The following is a 12,578-nucleotide window of genomic DNA, read 5'->3' as shown; positions in this document are numbered from 1 at the left end:
CAGACTTTTCCTTGTAAAGGTTTTTTTTTTCTTAAACATTTATTGTTTTGGTCTATATAAAACCCCAACAATATACATTAATTTCTGAGGTAACATGACAATTTAAAATGTCCTTTTTGAAGGCAATATACAGATACTAGCAACACTAATGTAGGGAAACACAGAAACAAACATTAAATACAATTCTTTTATTATAATTACCCCTCAAAGCATTAAAAACCACTTGGTGACAACAGAAATTATACTGGTGATTCATGTCCTGTAAATCTGACATCTCAGCTGCCCACATGAAATATATTTTCACCTCAACACAACTCAGCCTCACACACCGACACACACACTTGGTGGTTATTCTGTGATTAAGCAGTTTATCCTCTCTGACTGCTGAGGTCTGCTGTTTGTTGCGACCTCAGGTCAGGAGTGGGGGGGGGAACACTGAACACGTTTCACTATTAGTTTCCACATCCAAAAATCCTTTATAATAATAATAGCTAAAAACGTACAAGAGCAACAAAAAAAAAAAAAAAAAAAGTGCAAATGCATGAAATGAGTTTTAACACAGCTGGTCACTCCTGTCCGATAAACTGCAGCACGTTTAGAGTCCAGTATTGTTTTTATAGAGCAGTTTTTCCATGAGACACATTCCGCCGACACAATAAGGCCAAATCTTAAGACAACATGAAAAAACTGCAGCAGTGAGCGGCGTTTTGTACCATCCTATACTAGTGTTACAGAAAGAGTACAATTAAAAACCATAGCATGCAAAATAAAATATTACAAAACATGATAAATAGGAAAAATGTTTGAAGAAATATATATGTAAAAAAAAAAAAAAAAAAGACTTAACTCTGGGTTCAGTTTTAAAGGGTTTGTCATTACTGCAGTTTATAATGCAACAGGAAACAATCAAGTTTCAGTACCAGCAGCCTTTCCAAACGGAGATCTCAGCTCTGTCTTCATTATGACAACTTTTTTTTAAAACAACAGATTGATTAGACCAGGAAGGCCCAGTTAAACCTGTTTGCAGTACAGAAAAGCCATTTTTGTTCTTTTTGAGTTTGGCGATGGTGTCGGTTTAAGAGCCACCAAAACATTCAGCGTTGATCTTTCCAGCCACACTTCATCTGTTGGGGCATTTTTACAGAAATTAGAGACAACAGCGACGGGAGATTATTTACAAGATTCTTTTTTCTTTAATAAAAAAAAAAAAATCTGTTTACAGATTTAAATTTTCACAGTTGAGAAGCTGAGATTTATTTTCTCATTTAATCAAATTATCCAAGTTTGCAGATGTTCATGTGTTCCCCGTCGTAACATACTTATGTTGAATCCATGATTTCCAAGTTGACTGTAAGCTCCTGCTAATGTCGCCGATCTTTTAGCAATAATAAGAGAGAAAACACTTTGATGAGTCAGCAGAGTTGAAATTTTCTTTCATTACAGATGTGGACAAAAGTGCCAAAATAAACTGAAATGAACTCATTGTATTGCATATGTATGATCTAATCTAGATTTAATTTTTTATAAATCCAACACTTAATTGAAGTGCTTTTTTTTTAAGTGGAGAAAAAATAAATAATTGCTGGTCTTGATTATTTCAGAAGCTTATGGAAACAAAGCCACAGCAAATACGAGTTACAATCAAAAGTAAAAATGGAATATTATTAAGCCCGGTGGAGAATCTGTGACACTCTGGACTTTTGTTCTGCAAAAATGTCAAGCTTGTTGACATTTTCTATTAATTTGTTAAACTGAAAAAAAAAAAATCAGCTTTCTTTTATCTCTGTCATCATTATCAACAGTTTCAAGGATAATTTTGGTAAAAAATTATTCAGTTGTTTCTCATCCATGCTGCTGCAATAAAAGCTGAACTTATTTTAAGGTGTTTTTTTCACACATCTTTACCAGCAGTTTAAACAAATCTTTACTTTTCTCCGTCTCAATACATTTTCGATTGTAAAAAAAAAAAAGAATGAACCAAACAGTTCTTCCCTTTTTGTATCAAGAGAACCTTGGATCTCCATTGAGAAACCTCAGGAAAATTCATGTATACAAATCAATATGTAGCGAATCTAAAGATATACTAGTTGCTGATTTTCTCGTCGCTCGTCTTCGGTGTCGGTGGCTTTCCCTCCGTGTCGGCCGCCTCGTCGCTCTCGCCGGCTGTTTCCGGGGTTTGCTGCTCCGCTTCGGACGGGAGTCCCTCCGTCTGCGGCTCGGCGGTCTGCGTGGGGTTGATCGGTGCGAGGACTATGGGAGGCTGGAGGGGGACAAAAACAGAAAATATGTGTAAAATAAAAAGTCTGAAATGTTATTAGACTAAAAAAAATGCAATGAGAACAGATACAGAGGACCTGAAGGTAAACAGAAAAAACATTTACAGTAATCCCTCTGGCACAATAAAATGCCAAATTTCTGGAGCTCTTTGAGGTCAAACTGTTGTCAGAGGTATTGCTGTTGACTGAAAAGCAGAAATCCCACAGAGATCGTGAGTTCCACTGAGATAAACATGCCAGGTTACTTCAGGATCACGATCTGCTGCATGGTCACTCGCTTCAAACACAAAGTAAAAGCTCTGCTGCTGAGAAAAATCAACACAACAGGAAGGGACTTTAGGTGAGATAAGCATGATTTAATTAAAAGTAAAGAGCCAAGCCCAGATACCTGCAGTGACATTCACAGACAGCAGACTACAGCACACCCACAGTCAGATAAAGGCCAGGGGAGGGACAGCGAAACAGAAAGAGACGTTGGAGTGGCTGGTGTTACTCAACTTGAAATTCTACTTCACTCTGCATAGCTTTTCTTTTTTTTAAAGTAGGATGGGGTTGTGTTTTTTTTTAAATCGTCTTTTGTCGCTCTCTCTCTCTCTTTAATTAAAGTCTTTTTGTTCTTCCGCAGTAGGCAGTCATATCAAACTGGTATTCACCACAAATCCACTTCCAGTCCAGAACTGACGCAGCTCCCTGCGCCACAGCGCCACGGCGAGGCTGGTGAGCAGCGTGCAAGGCACCAGGTAGAGCAGCGCCGGCTGGCCCATCTGCATCAGGGCCAGCGCCACGAAGGTGATCAGCAGGCCGATGCCGTATGCTGACGGGAGAGGAGAGAAAATCCAACTTTTAATAACAGTTCTGTACAGTCGCTGGGGAGAAATCGTTCTCTTTACAGGGTTTCCAGCAGTAAAGCTCAAGAACTCTTCAAGCATTTTCAAGGTAAGTTTTCAAACTTTTCCAGCACCACACAATGGAGATGAAAATAAAACATTTATTAATGTTATTGATAATGTTTTGTGTGCATCAGACTATCATGAGCAAGTCATGAACATGAACGAGTCTTCATGAATGTTTATGACGGTCAGGAAGTGCCATTAGGTAAATAATGACTCTTTTAATGCAACTTTGCTTTAGAAGTGTTTAAAACAGGTCAAACATTTATAAAGACTCCTTCATGTTAATCAATCAAGTTTATTTGCACAACACATTTCAGCAACAAAGCATCTCAAAGTGCTTCACATCATAAAAACACAAAAATACAAAGTCAGCAATTGAAACTTTACATTTTGCCGTCATTAGATTACCTAACCCTGTTAGACATCAGATTGTTGATTAATGTTTCATTGAATGTTTCAAAAGCAACTCCAGACGGCTGAGTTTTTAGTCTAGCCTAAAGGCTCTCAGTGTTTCAGCTGTTTTGCAGTTTTCTGGAAGTGTATTCCAAATTTGTGGTGGATAGAAGCTGAATGCTGCTTCTCCGTTGACAGTGTCATGTCAGTCTTATGCACGTCAAATAAAATATTCCTCTGTGTTCTACATTATACAGCAGGGACAAGGTAAACTGTAAGCGAGAAGTACGTTTCTCTCACATACCTTACACCTGACTGGTCTGAAAATAAAACCCTAAATTAACAAAATAAATGTATAAAATATAAGAATCTTTATTTCAATTAAATAGATCAATAAGTCATTGAGTCATTAGGAATAGAAAATATTTATTATGTTGGAACAATCCTAGTAAATTGTGACCAAATTGAATGTTTAAACACATTATACAAAGTAAAGCTACTGAAAAAGAAAATCCCTGAAAATGTTCTTGCTATGTTTTCTTGCATTTAGCAAATAGAAATAATTTTGGTGATCCTAACTAGCCCAAAATAAGAAAAGTTTTATCTGATTTTACCTTCAGACTGTGAGTAATGTGTGTCTTTTTATTATGTCAACTGAAAATAATGTTTTCCAAATTTAGGCTTTTAATCAAACATTAGATTGTACTTCATTATAAAACTGTGCAGCTTTAATATCGAGCACTTTATACAGAAATCAGGCACTTTCCAAACCTTAACACCTAAATGAAATTAAAGCATTTTCAGGATTTAAGTCACCTTATGAGCCCTGGATAACAACTTCATAATTATGCTGTTTTTTGTTTTGTGTCGATCTCATTAAATCCCAATAAGATGCTTTAAAGTTTGTGGTTTGTCGTGTGAGAAAATTAAAAGAATGTGCATTTGAACAAAACGCAAATGTAGTAGATTTAGGTCTGCGTTCAATTCGTCCTATATTATTACAGACTATGAAATAAATGTTTTATATTTACCATCCCATCATAATCCAAGCAGATGAACTTACCGATAGTACAGGCCACAAAGTAGATCCTGGAGGACTGGGTTAAAATGTCAAATCTGTGACAGTACGCCACCAGGAGACCTGAGGGGGGAACAGAACCACCGTCTCCATGTCAGGTTGAAGCTAACGAACAAGACGTGAGCAAAAAGATTTTAAAAATGTCACCTGGCACTAAGATATCCCCAAAGCCCAGGAGGGAGAAGGGCCGGTCGCAAAGAGCCAGAGGAGAGGAGTTTAACCTGGGCACTTTGAGCACCATGGGCAGCTGGAGACACAAACAGAGTCAGTGTTCGCTTCGCCGCTGAAACCCAGAGGAGCAGAATCATCAGAGCGCTCACCTTTTCATGATGGGCGGAGTCCGAGGGACCAGCCGCGACCTCCACCATTATGCTCTCCCCGCTCTGTGAAAAACAACGCAGGAGGAGAATCAGACAGAAAACTACGACTCTTGTTTGTTTTTACTCCAGCCGAGTGTCATCGTACCTTTGTGAAGAAGGGCGTAATAAATACGAAGAAAACGTCGTAAACAAACAGGACCGACAGTAGTAAAGTGCAAGCCTGCCGGAGAGAAAGAAACGGGTTAAATTTATGACTTATTCAGGCAGCAGTTGTAAATGGTTCTGATCCGTCACCTTGAACGTGGGCAGCCGGACAGTTTTGAGCATGTAGAGACAGAAGGCGATGCCCAGCGTGTCCTGCAGCACCCAGGCCCACCTGGAGGGCACAGCAGAGAGGAGCCGCCATCAGCCCGCGGCGCCAAAACAAACAAACACAGCTGACCCATGTGTCTCCACATTATTAAGAGTTTATTATAAAAGCAGAAACCGTCTGGTTTTTCTAGGATCGGGCGATAAATCGGTAAAACTGATTTGTTGAATTTTTGTTTTTTGAAAATGTGGATTTTTTTTCTCAACTATTAAAAGTCCGTGTGTCTCCATAGTTCGTAGTGATGTCAGGCCTGGTTAAGGCCCGCCATTTTGTTTGACAAGCGTAATTTGTCAAACAAATTACACTTGTTACGCTTGTTCAAAGTCAAGAAAGTCCATTTCATCACTTTGAAAGTATTAGTGCCAGGTTATGATTTTTGTACCTTTTTTTTAAACTACCAGAATAAATTCATAATATTATGAAAACTAACACAAAACAATAAAAAATTACAATTAAAATGAGGAATTTTGCACTGCAAAAACACCAAATCTTACCAAGTATTTTTAGTCTCATTTCTAGAGCAAATATCTTATCTCACTTGAAATAAGACTAAACTAATTTAGAAGTTACTTTTCAGCAAGATATAAAAGAATATTTTAAGTAAATCATTTCTTAATATTGATGAAAAATTACTAGTTTCATTGGCAGATTTTTTTCCCTTATAACAATGGAAAAATGTCTTGCTATAAGTGAAAAACTGCCAATTGTTCACCAATATTAAGGAATTATTTACTTAGAACATTCTTCTGTATCTTGCTGCAAAATTACTCGTAAGTTAATATATTTCAACTAAGACAAAACTAAGATTTTAATTAAGATATCTGCACTAGAAACTAGACTAAAAAATACTTAGTGAAATTGTGTTTTTGCAGTATGCATAGGTTTTACAAATAATACTTCATACTTCATAGAAATACAAAATCTTTTAACATATCAGCATGAAATTATCATCAGTAGCATGAAATTTGTATTTGAAACAGTTGTAAATCAAATAAAGAACCACAAACTACGTAAGCTGGCAATTTGAGATCGTGGTAATTAAGCTTTTTTTTTTCCTCATTAAAGAAACTTTTTTTAATAATTTCAATATTTTCCTGGTAAAATTGAGTTTTTATTCTGCTGTTATGAGTATTTTCTCGTAGTTAACACAAAAATCCTCACAGCCTGACCTTAACACTCTGTCGAACAACTCACAGCAGTGACGACTGAAATAAAAGCCACATTTTGAAAATATTTTCTGCCATTTGTAATTTCTCTTTTAGAAAATAAAGCAAGAAAAAAAAAGTGAATATAGAATCTGGTATATCTATTGTATAAAAGGATGTCTAAGTCATATCGCCCAGGTCCATGTTTTCCTCTCATTTGTCATACAGGAAGCACATCTGCTGGTTTCAGACTCACTGGTCTTCGTTGCGAAACACCATCCAGACGACGCTGATGCTGATGCAGATGGCCGACAGCAGCAGTGCGCGGATCTGCGGACGCTTGTGCAGGTAAGGCCAGTTGTTCTCTGGGATCCTGTTTTCCATAATTTACGACATCGGTTAGCCTGCCGCTAACAATCACTGTCGCTGCAGGACTTGTTTGTTTCTCTGTCTTAACTGTTTACGTTCCACAACTCATGCCTAGCATCTGTTTCTCTTTATAAATCTACACACTTCTAATTACTGGAGAGACATTTCGTCACATCACAACCACAAAATTTAAGAAATTCACTCACTATAAAATACATTTTGGAGGAATATGTTGACAGCTCAAATCCATTTCTTCAGCAAGAAGGATTGACAGAGCTGAACACAAAGCAAGAAGAAAAGCTGCTGGAGGCTGGAAAAGTAAAAGCTTAGTGATGGCAAAGTCAAATCCAAAGAATCTGTGAAATAAGCATTAAGAATTCTGCTTATATTCTAACTGAGATCGAGTTATTTTGTAAAGAATGGTCAAGAATCTTACTTTGGTGGTAGAGGCAAGCACTAAAAGACCGGCAGCTGTAACTGAAGCAAAATGTGCCGACTCACAGGCACTGAACAGCACAAATACATGCCACACTTTTCAGATTTTCATTTCTAAATAGAATCAAAACCACCTTCCACCACTCTGTGTTGGTCTATCATACCAAATCTAAACAAAATATTCTGAAATTTGTGGTTTTAATGGAACAAAATGTGACTCTAGTGTCATTAGAAATGTTATTTTAACAGATTAACAGATGCATCTTATTGGGAAGTGAGGAGTATTTTTAATCATCAGAATAATGTCAGCTGCAAGTGCAGCCTCACCTGCACTTGCAGAAAGGAATCCTCCTGACGAAAGGCCACAGGCAGCTGTAGAGGCCGACGGAAGAGGCCACACAGAAGATGGCGATGACCCAAATGGCTGAACAACCAGACATCAGCAGCAGAAAATTAACTCAAATTAACTTTCTAGGAGCGATGAAATGATACATCTCTTTGCGCTTTTTCTGAATTCCTATGTTTGTGCGGCGTACCGAGGTAGTCGTAGAAGAAGTAGAGCAGCACCAGCATGTTGCAGCACATGAAGACGAACACACAGATCATGATGGGGGTGACGTCCACTGTCTCCTCGTCCTGCTTCTCTGCGCCGTCGTCGCGTTTATGCTTCATGTAACGCCTGAAAATAAGATCAGAAGCTGAAGAGTCTCGAACTGAGTCGGCATTTCAGCTTCTGATGATCCATTTTACTAAATGTTTCAAGCGTCAGAGACCCCCATCTGACTGGGCCTTCTGTCATCTCGGCTCAAACCTGCGAGTCGCTCGCAGCTTCAGATAAACTACACAGGCTGCATTTTTCTCTATTTCATATTTGCAAAAATATTTCTGCTCCCACCCTAAGGGTGAGGGGGAATCCCACTTACTTCTTGCGATCTCTGCTGCCGGCCCAGTAGCCTCCGACGGCCACGGTCCCCACCGCCATCAGGAAGATTATCACCATGTTGTAGTCCAACACCGGCTCATTGGGAGCATACATGGCAACAAGCCTCCCCTGACCGAAAGTCTGGAATGAGTTACAAACAATGAGATCAGTCTGGGTTACTAAATCTTTTAAATCTAAGGGTTTCCCACTGTAAGACTTTCCAACCATTTTCAAGGTTACATTTTCAAACTTTTCCAGCCCCACACTTTAGTGATACAGTTTTGGTTTTAATTCACTATTATGACATCATTTATTCTGTTATTAATAATGTCTTTTCTTAGTATTCTGCATACAAAGTGAACGAGCGTATAACAAAATGTTACAGTTTGAGACTCTCACACACCTTATACAACTGACAAATTTAACAAACAATCTCAAAAACGTATAAAATGTAAGAAATCCATTATTGCAATTACACAGATCAAAACCTCATTAAGTCATTAGGAACAATAAATATTCACTACATTGTAGTAATCGGCTTGTGTTAACCTTCCTGCTCCACATAAATAATCACTTGACTTTCTGTAAGGCATCTTTTCACCTGAAAGTTTATTACAACTTTATTTCAAAACTGTGCAGAAAGATCATCAAGGACTTTCTTTCCAAACCTTGCAAACACTTTATTTGAAATTCAAACACCTGTAAAACCCCTGAAATATCAGGAAAATCCTCACCTTGCTTATGTCCAGCATGTCAGCGTAGCTCAGCAGAGCTACAGGAATGTCTATCTCCTCGTACTGGGTCTTGTTTCCTGCTGGTGGAGTCTGTGAAACACACACACACACCCACACACAGAATCAATAAAATGGACTGGAAACTGCTCAACACACTGTGACGGTAAGTGAACGTCTTACCAGCCTGTCTTTGCTGACGATCAGGATGCCCTTGGCTCCATTGATCTGGGCCAGGCGGACCTTCTCGTAGAAGGTGCAGTTGCCCCTCATCACCATGGGGATGCGGTTTGGGAAGCCCCCCTCTGGGACCTCGGAGGGCGAGCAAAGGACCGATGACGTCAAGTCATAGATCTGAAGACGGGACTGTGACGGAGAAAGATCAGGGCGATTAAAACGAAACTGAAAAAAAAAAACCAACAAACTCTTATTTCATACAGGTGCAAAGCTGATGTTCAATTTTATTAAAAAAAAACAAGTTTTTATATTTTATAGTTTATATTTCTTATGATAATTTAAGTTTATTAGAATACAATGTATTATTTAACAATTAAAACTTCTCATTTGTTATATTAGTCACTATACTAACGCCCTCTTGTAAATTTGCACATGAAATTGCTTATCAGACAGTTAAGCAGTTTCTTTTTTACCTCATTCGTATTATTCTTTTACTTTATTGTTTTTGTAAATAAGTTACATCTGTATTGTTTTATTTTTTAAGTAAACAGTTGAACTTTGTCAAGAGGATCCAGTCTGGGTCTTCTTTTTTGTCATCAAGTGGACAGAATGGGAAACACTGAGAGCGTCAAGCTTATGGCTTCATTAATTTGGAAATTACAGATAATCTTACAAGCCAAAAATGAAATTCTTTCTCAACAGGATAGAAAAGCACAAATGTCTGTATTCATTTTGGATTTAGAGGTTTTCTGCAAGTTCTTTGCTGGAATCTCAGGAATTTCCAACATCTACACCGTAAATGTAACTTTTGTTACTATAATGTAATGGACGGATACAGTAAATACAATGTTTTGCAAAGGTTTTCATACGCCTTGAACTTTTCTCTCAAGTCTTTTGCAGCTTCTAACAAGGATTTTACAAGATTATTCTGAATTTAGCTCCATTAATTAACTCTGAACAGCTTCCATGTGGAAAGAAAGCAATCCCACAGCATGATACTGACACCACCATGTTTTACCTTGGAAATAGTGTGTTCAGTTTGAGGATTAGTTTCCATTCTTGGTTGCTTATATGAGTAATGTGATATGTGAATGAGATATGTTCTAACGTAACTCTGCTCTCCTTTAAATGTTTGCCCTCCAAGGTTTCTCTAACAAGCCATTGAAGGCGTTCCATTAAATACGAAGATTACATTTTTCAAAAGTTGGTTTACCAATGTTGACTTTTGGTTGCACTGGATTTTATTTATCCAGAGGATATTATTTCAGAGTGAAGGCCTGTGAATAAAACTGCTGGCCACACTATTTAGATTTCTCTTCCTCAACTTCACAGTACTTCGTATTGCTCTATCACATAGCATACATTGAAGTTTGTGGTTGTGACATGTCAAAATGTGAAGTACAAATGGTATACATGAGTAGTTTTCTCAAAAGGATGTTGTGTCAGTAGTACCATCAGGATACTTACTGCTTTATTAAGGTCCTGAGGTAGACGTGCCCACTGGGAGTTGAAGAATATGCAGTAGTCCTTCCCATTGCTTTTGCCCGTATCACTGAAATGGGCCATGCCGTACTCTCCCACCACCTGTAAGCAGAAAAACATTGTTTCCGCTGAAGTCATGAGTGATGGGAGGAATAAACTGAGAAATTATGACACAAATATTCAGCAGTAGTAGTGGTAAGATGTGTTAACAGGGTTTTATGCTCCTCTGAGCCCAGTTTTCCATTTTGTAGTTTCGTTCTTACTGTGTAAGTAAGACATTCTCTAACAATGTCAAATTTAATTTCAAATAACCTATGACTGAGACCCAAAAAGAGAAATGCAAAAAACAGAAAAAAAACGTTTAAAAGCGGATAAATTATCTATCTGATTCGGAAAGAGTAATTAAAAGTTTACCACAGCTGTTTTCTAACCTGGGTCGAGTTAGTTTTATAATTGTTTTCTAAAGGCAACGCAAGTCATCTGAACATATTTTACTCCTTTCGGCTCAGATTTCAGACCCGCTGCCATTTTTTTAAAACCAACGGCACGTTGTAGATAAATAAATCTCTATTCGCTTCCGGATTATTCTGTGTTTGTGTTGGTTTCAGAGATGCTTTGAATCAGCAGCGACCCTCCTTTATTATTATAATGTCACTATCCACCGGTGACCTGTGGGTTTCCAGGGCCCACGGTGATCTCCGCAAGCTAACGTTCACATAGCATTAAGGCTAATGCAGAAAAAAATCGATTACAGTACAGCAGCCCGACTGTGTCAACTAGAAGACTTGCTTGTACAAATATACCGTTTTTAGTGAAACAGATTTAATCACTCTCACCCTCTGGATGAGGAAAGCGGCCCAAATCAGTGCTCCGGAAACCCTCATATCTCCGAGCTTGTTGTTGTTTAACCCATCAACCGACCAACTGCTCAGCTCGATCTCTAAGCTGCTGTTGGTCAAAGCCACGCCCTTTACAGTGTTAGCCATTATTTCATTGGCTGGTTTCATCAGGAGGTTAGCAAGAGCGCAATTCCGATTGGGTTAGATTAAAATAAAGTAAAATATAGCTTTTACAACGAAAATATAATGTGGAACAGTTTGTCGGTTATTTTTCTCCCTAAACAGTGTATAGAAGTGAAACGTCACACTGTTACCGTTTTCAATTTCTGCTCTTACGTCGTAGTCATCATCTTCCCTGGTGGTCTAGTGGTTAGGATTCGGCGCTCTCACCGCCGCGGCCCGGGTTCGATTCCCGGTCAGGGAACATCTTTTTCAACTTTTGAGGATATTTTTTAGTAGAGAAAGGGTGTTTGTATTTATTATCAGGATTAAGAGTCCCAGTTTAAAACTGTTCAATTACAGTTTTATCGGTGCAACTACAAAGCTAAATAGAACTTCATAAGACTGAATAAGTAAAAAAGAAAAGACAGGCAGCTGTAATTCTGCCTCATCTATTCATCAATGTCATTGTTATTTCACATCCAGCAGCTCATAGCAGGGACCCTCCTATAATCTTTATTGTTGCGTGCTCGATCTTGTTATTCAGACATGATGCAGGAGACTTCCAGCCTGATGTCATTCCATATGTCCTTCCGTCTGGTGTATACTTTACCTGTGTCAATACAGCCATCATTAACGGAACCTGAAGAATTTCAAACTTCACAATAAGAGGTTATACGTTCACAAGGCAATCGAGAATCTTTTTTAAAATCTGACTTTTAAAAAAAAATCTGTGACTTTTTAATAAATCATATAAATTTATTGTATAAATTCACGCTATTTATATTCAGTCACGCAAGAAACTGTATAGTTACCAACCCAACCAGGCACTTGCAGACCTTTCAATATTATTATCTAACGCCTATGCTCACCACTGCATCTCAGTTTAGTCCAGACTTTGACTAGGCCGGTCCAAAATCCTACAGTGTTTTGTTTTCAGCCATCTAGAAATGAACTTTGGATTATTATCTTTCTGCATTACCCAAGTG

General features: G+C 38.1%; 1 protein-coding gene and 1 non-coding gene across 4 annotated transcripts; one reads left to right on the top strand and one right to left on the bottom strand.

Annotated features, from left to right (window-relative positions):
• Positions 1-173: 173 nt before the first annotated feature.
• sppl2 (signal peptide peptidase-like 2) lies at positions 174-11,570 on the bottom strand. 3 transcript variants are annotated; one of them, XM_032565927.1, is made up of 15 exons: positions 11,428-11,570; positions 10,577-10,693; positions 9,116-9,298; positions 8,936-9,025; positions 8,203-8,342; positions 7,816-7,958; positions 7,607-7,703; positions 6,732-6,848; positions 5,255-5,336; positions 5,106-5,180; positions 4,961-5,023; positions 4,788-4,887; positions 4,626-4,703; positions 2,930-3,090; positions 174-2,260 (listed from the first exon to the last, which is right to left on the bottom strand). In XM_032565927.1, the coding sequence occupies exons 1-15, from the start codon at positions 11,473-11,475 to the stop codon at positions 2,084-2,086; spliced, it is 1,671 nt and encodes a 556-aa protein (XP_032421818.1). In that variant the 5' UTR covers positions 11,476-11,570; the 3' UTR covers positions 174-2,083. The 3 variants fall into 3 exon arrangements, with proteins under 3 accessions (XP_032421818.1, XP_032421819.1, XP_032421820.1); XM_032565928.1 differs by lacking the exon at positions 174-2,260 and adding an exon at positions 2,382-2,581; XM_032565929.1 differs by lacking the exon at positions 174-2,260 and adding an exon at positions 2,382-2,578.
• Positions 11,571-11,782: 212 nt separating this feature from the next.
• Positions 11,783-11,854, top strand: trnae-cuc (transfer RNA glutamic acid (anticodon CUC)). The gene has a single exon. It is a non-coding gene; the product is annotated as a tRNA-Glu (tRNA).
• The last annotated feature ends 724 nt before the right edge of the window (positions 11,855-12,578 follow it).

This window comes from Xiphophorus hellerii, chromosome 6 (assembly GCF_003331165.1).
Source record: "Xiphophorus hellerii strain 12219 chromosome 6, Xiphophorus_hellerii-4.1, whole genome shotgun sequence".
NCBI classification, from domain to species: Eukaryota; Metazoa; Chordata; class Actinopteri; order Cyprinodontiformes; family Poeciliidae; genus Xiphophorus; species Xiphophorus hellerii.
The sequence above is the reverse complement of the archived record's forward strand: the minus strand, read 5'-3'. Positions and strand labels throughout refer to the sequence as shown.

Bases quoted from the DNA above. Each gene is read 5' to 3' on its own strand.
- sppl2 (XM_032565927.1), bottom strand. From the start codon at position 11,475: ATGAGGGTTTCCGGAGCACTGATTTGGGCCGCTTTCCTCATCCAGAGG. The intron at 9,026-9,115 runs GTAAGACGTTCA...TGTGTTTCACAG, and splicing joins TCGTCAGCAAAGACAGGCTG to ACTCCACCAGCAGGAAACAA. The intron at 8,343-8,935 runs GTGAGGATTTTC...AACTCATTCCAG, and splicing joins ACATGCTGGACATAAGCAAG to ACTTTCGGTCAGGGGAGGCT.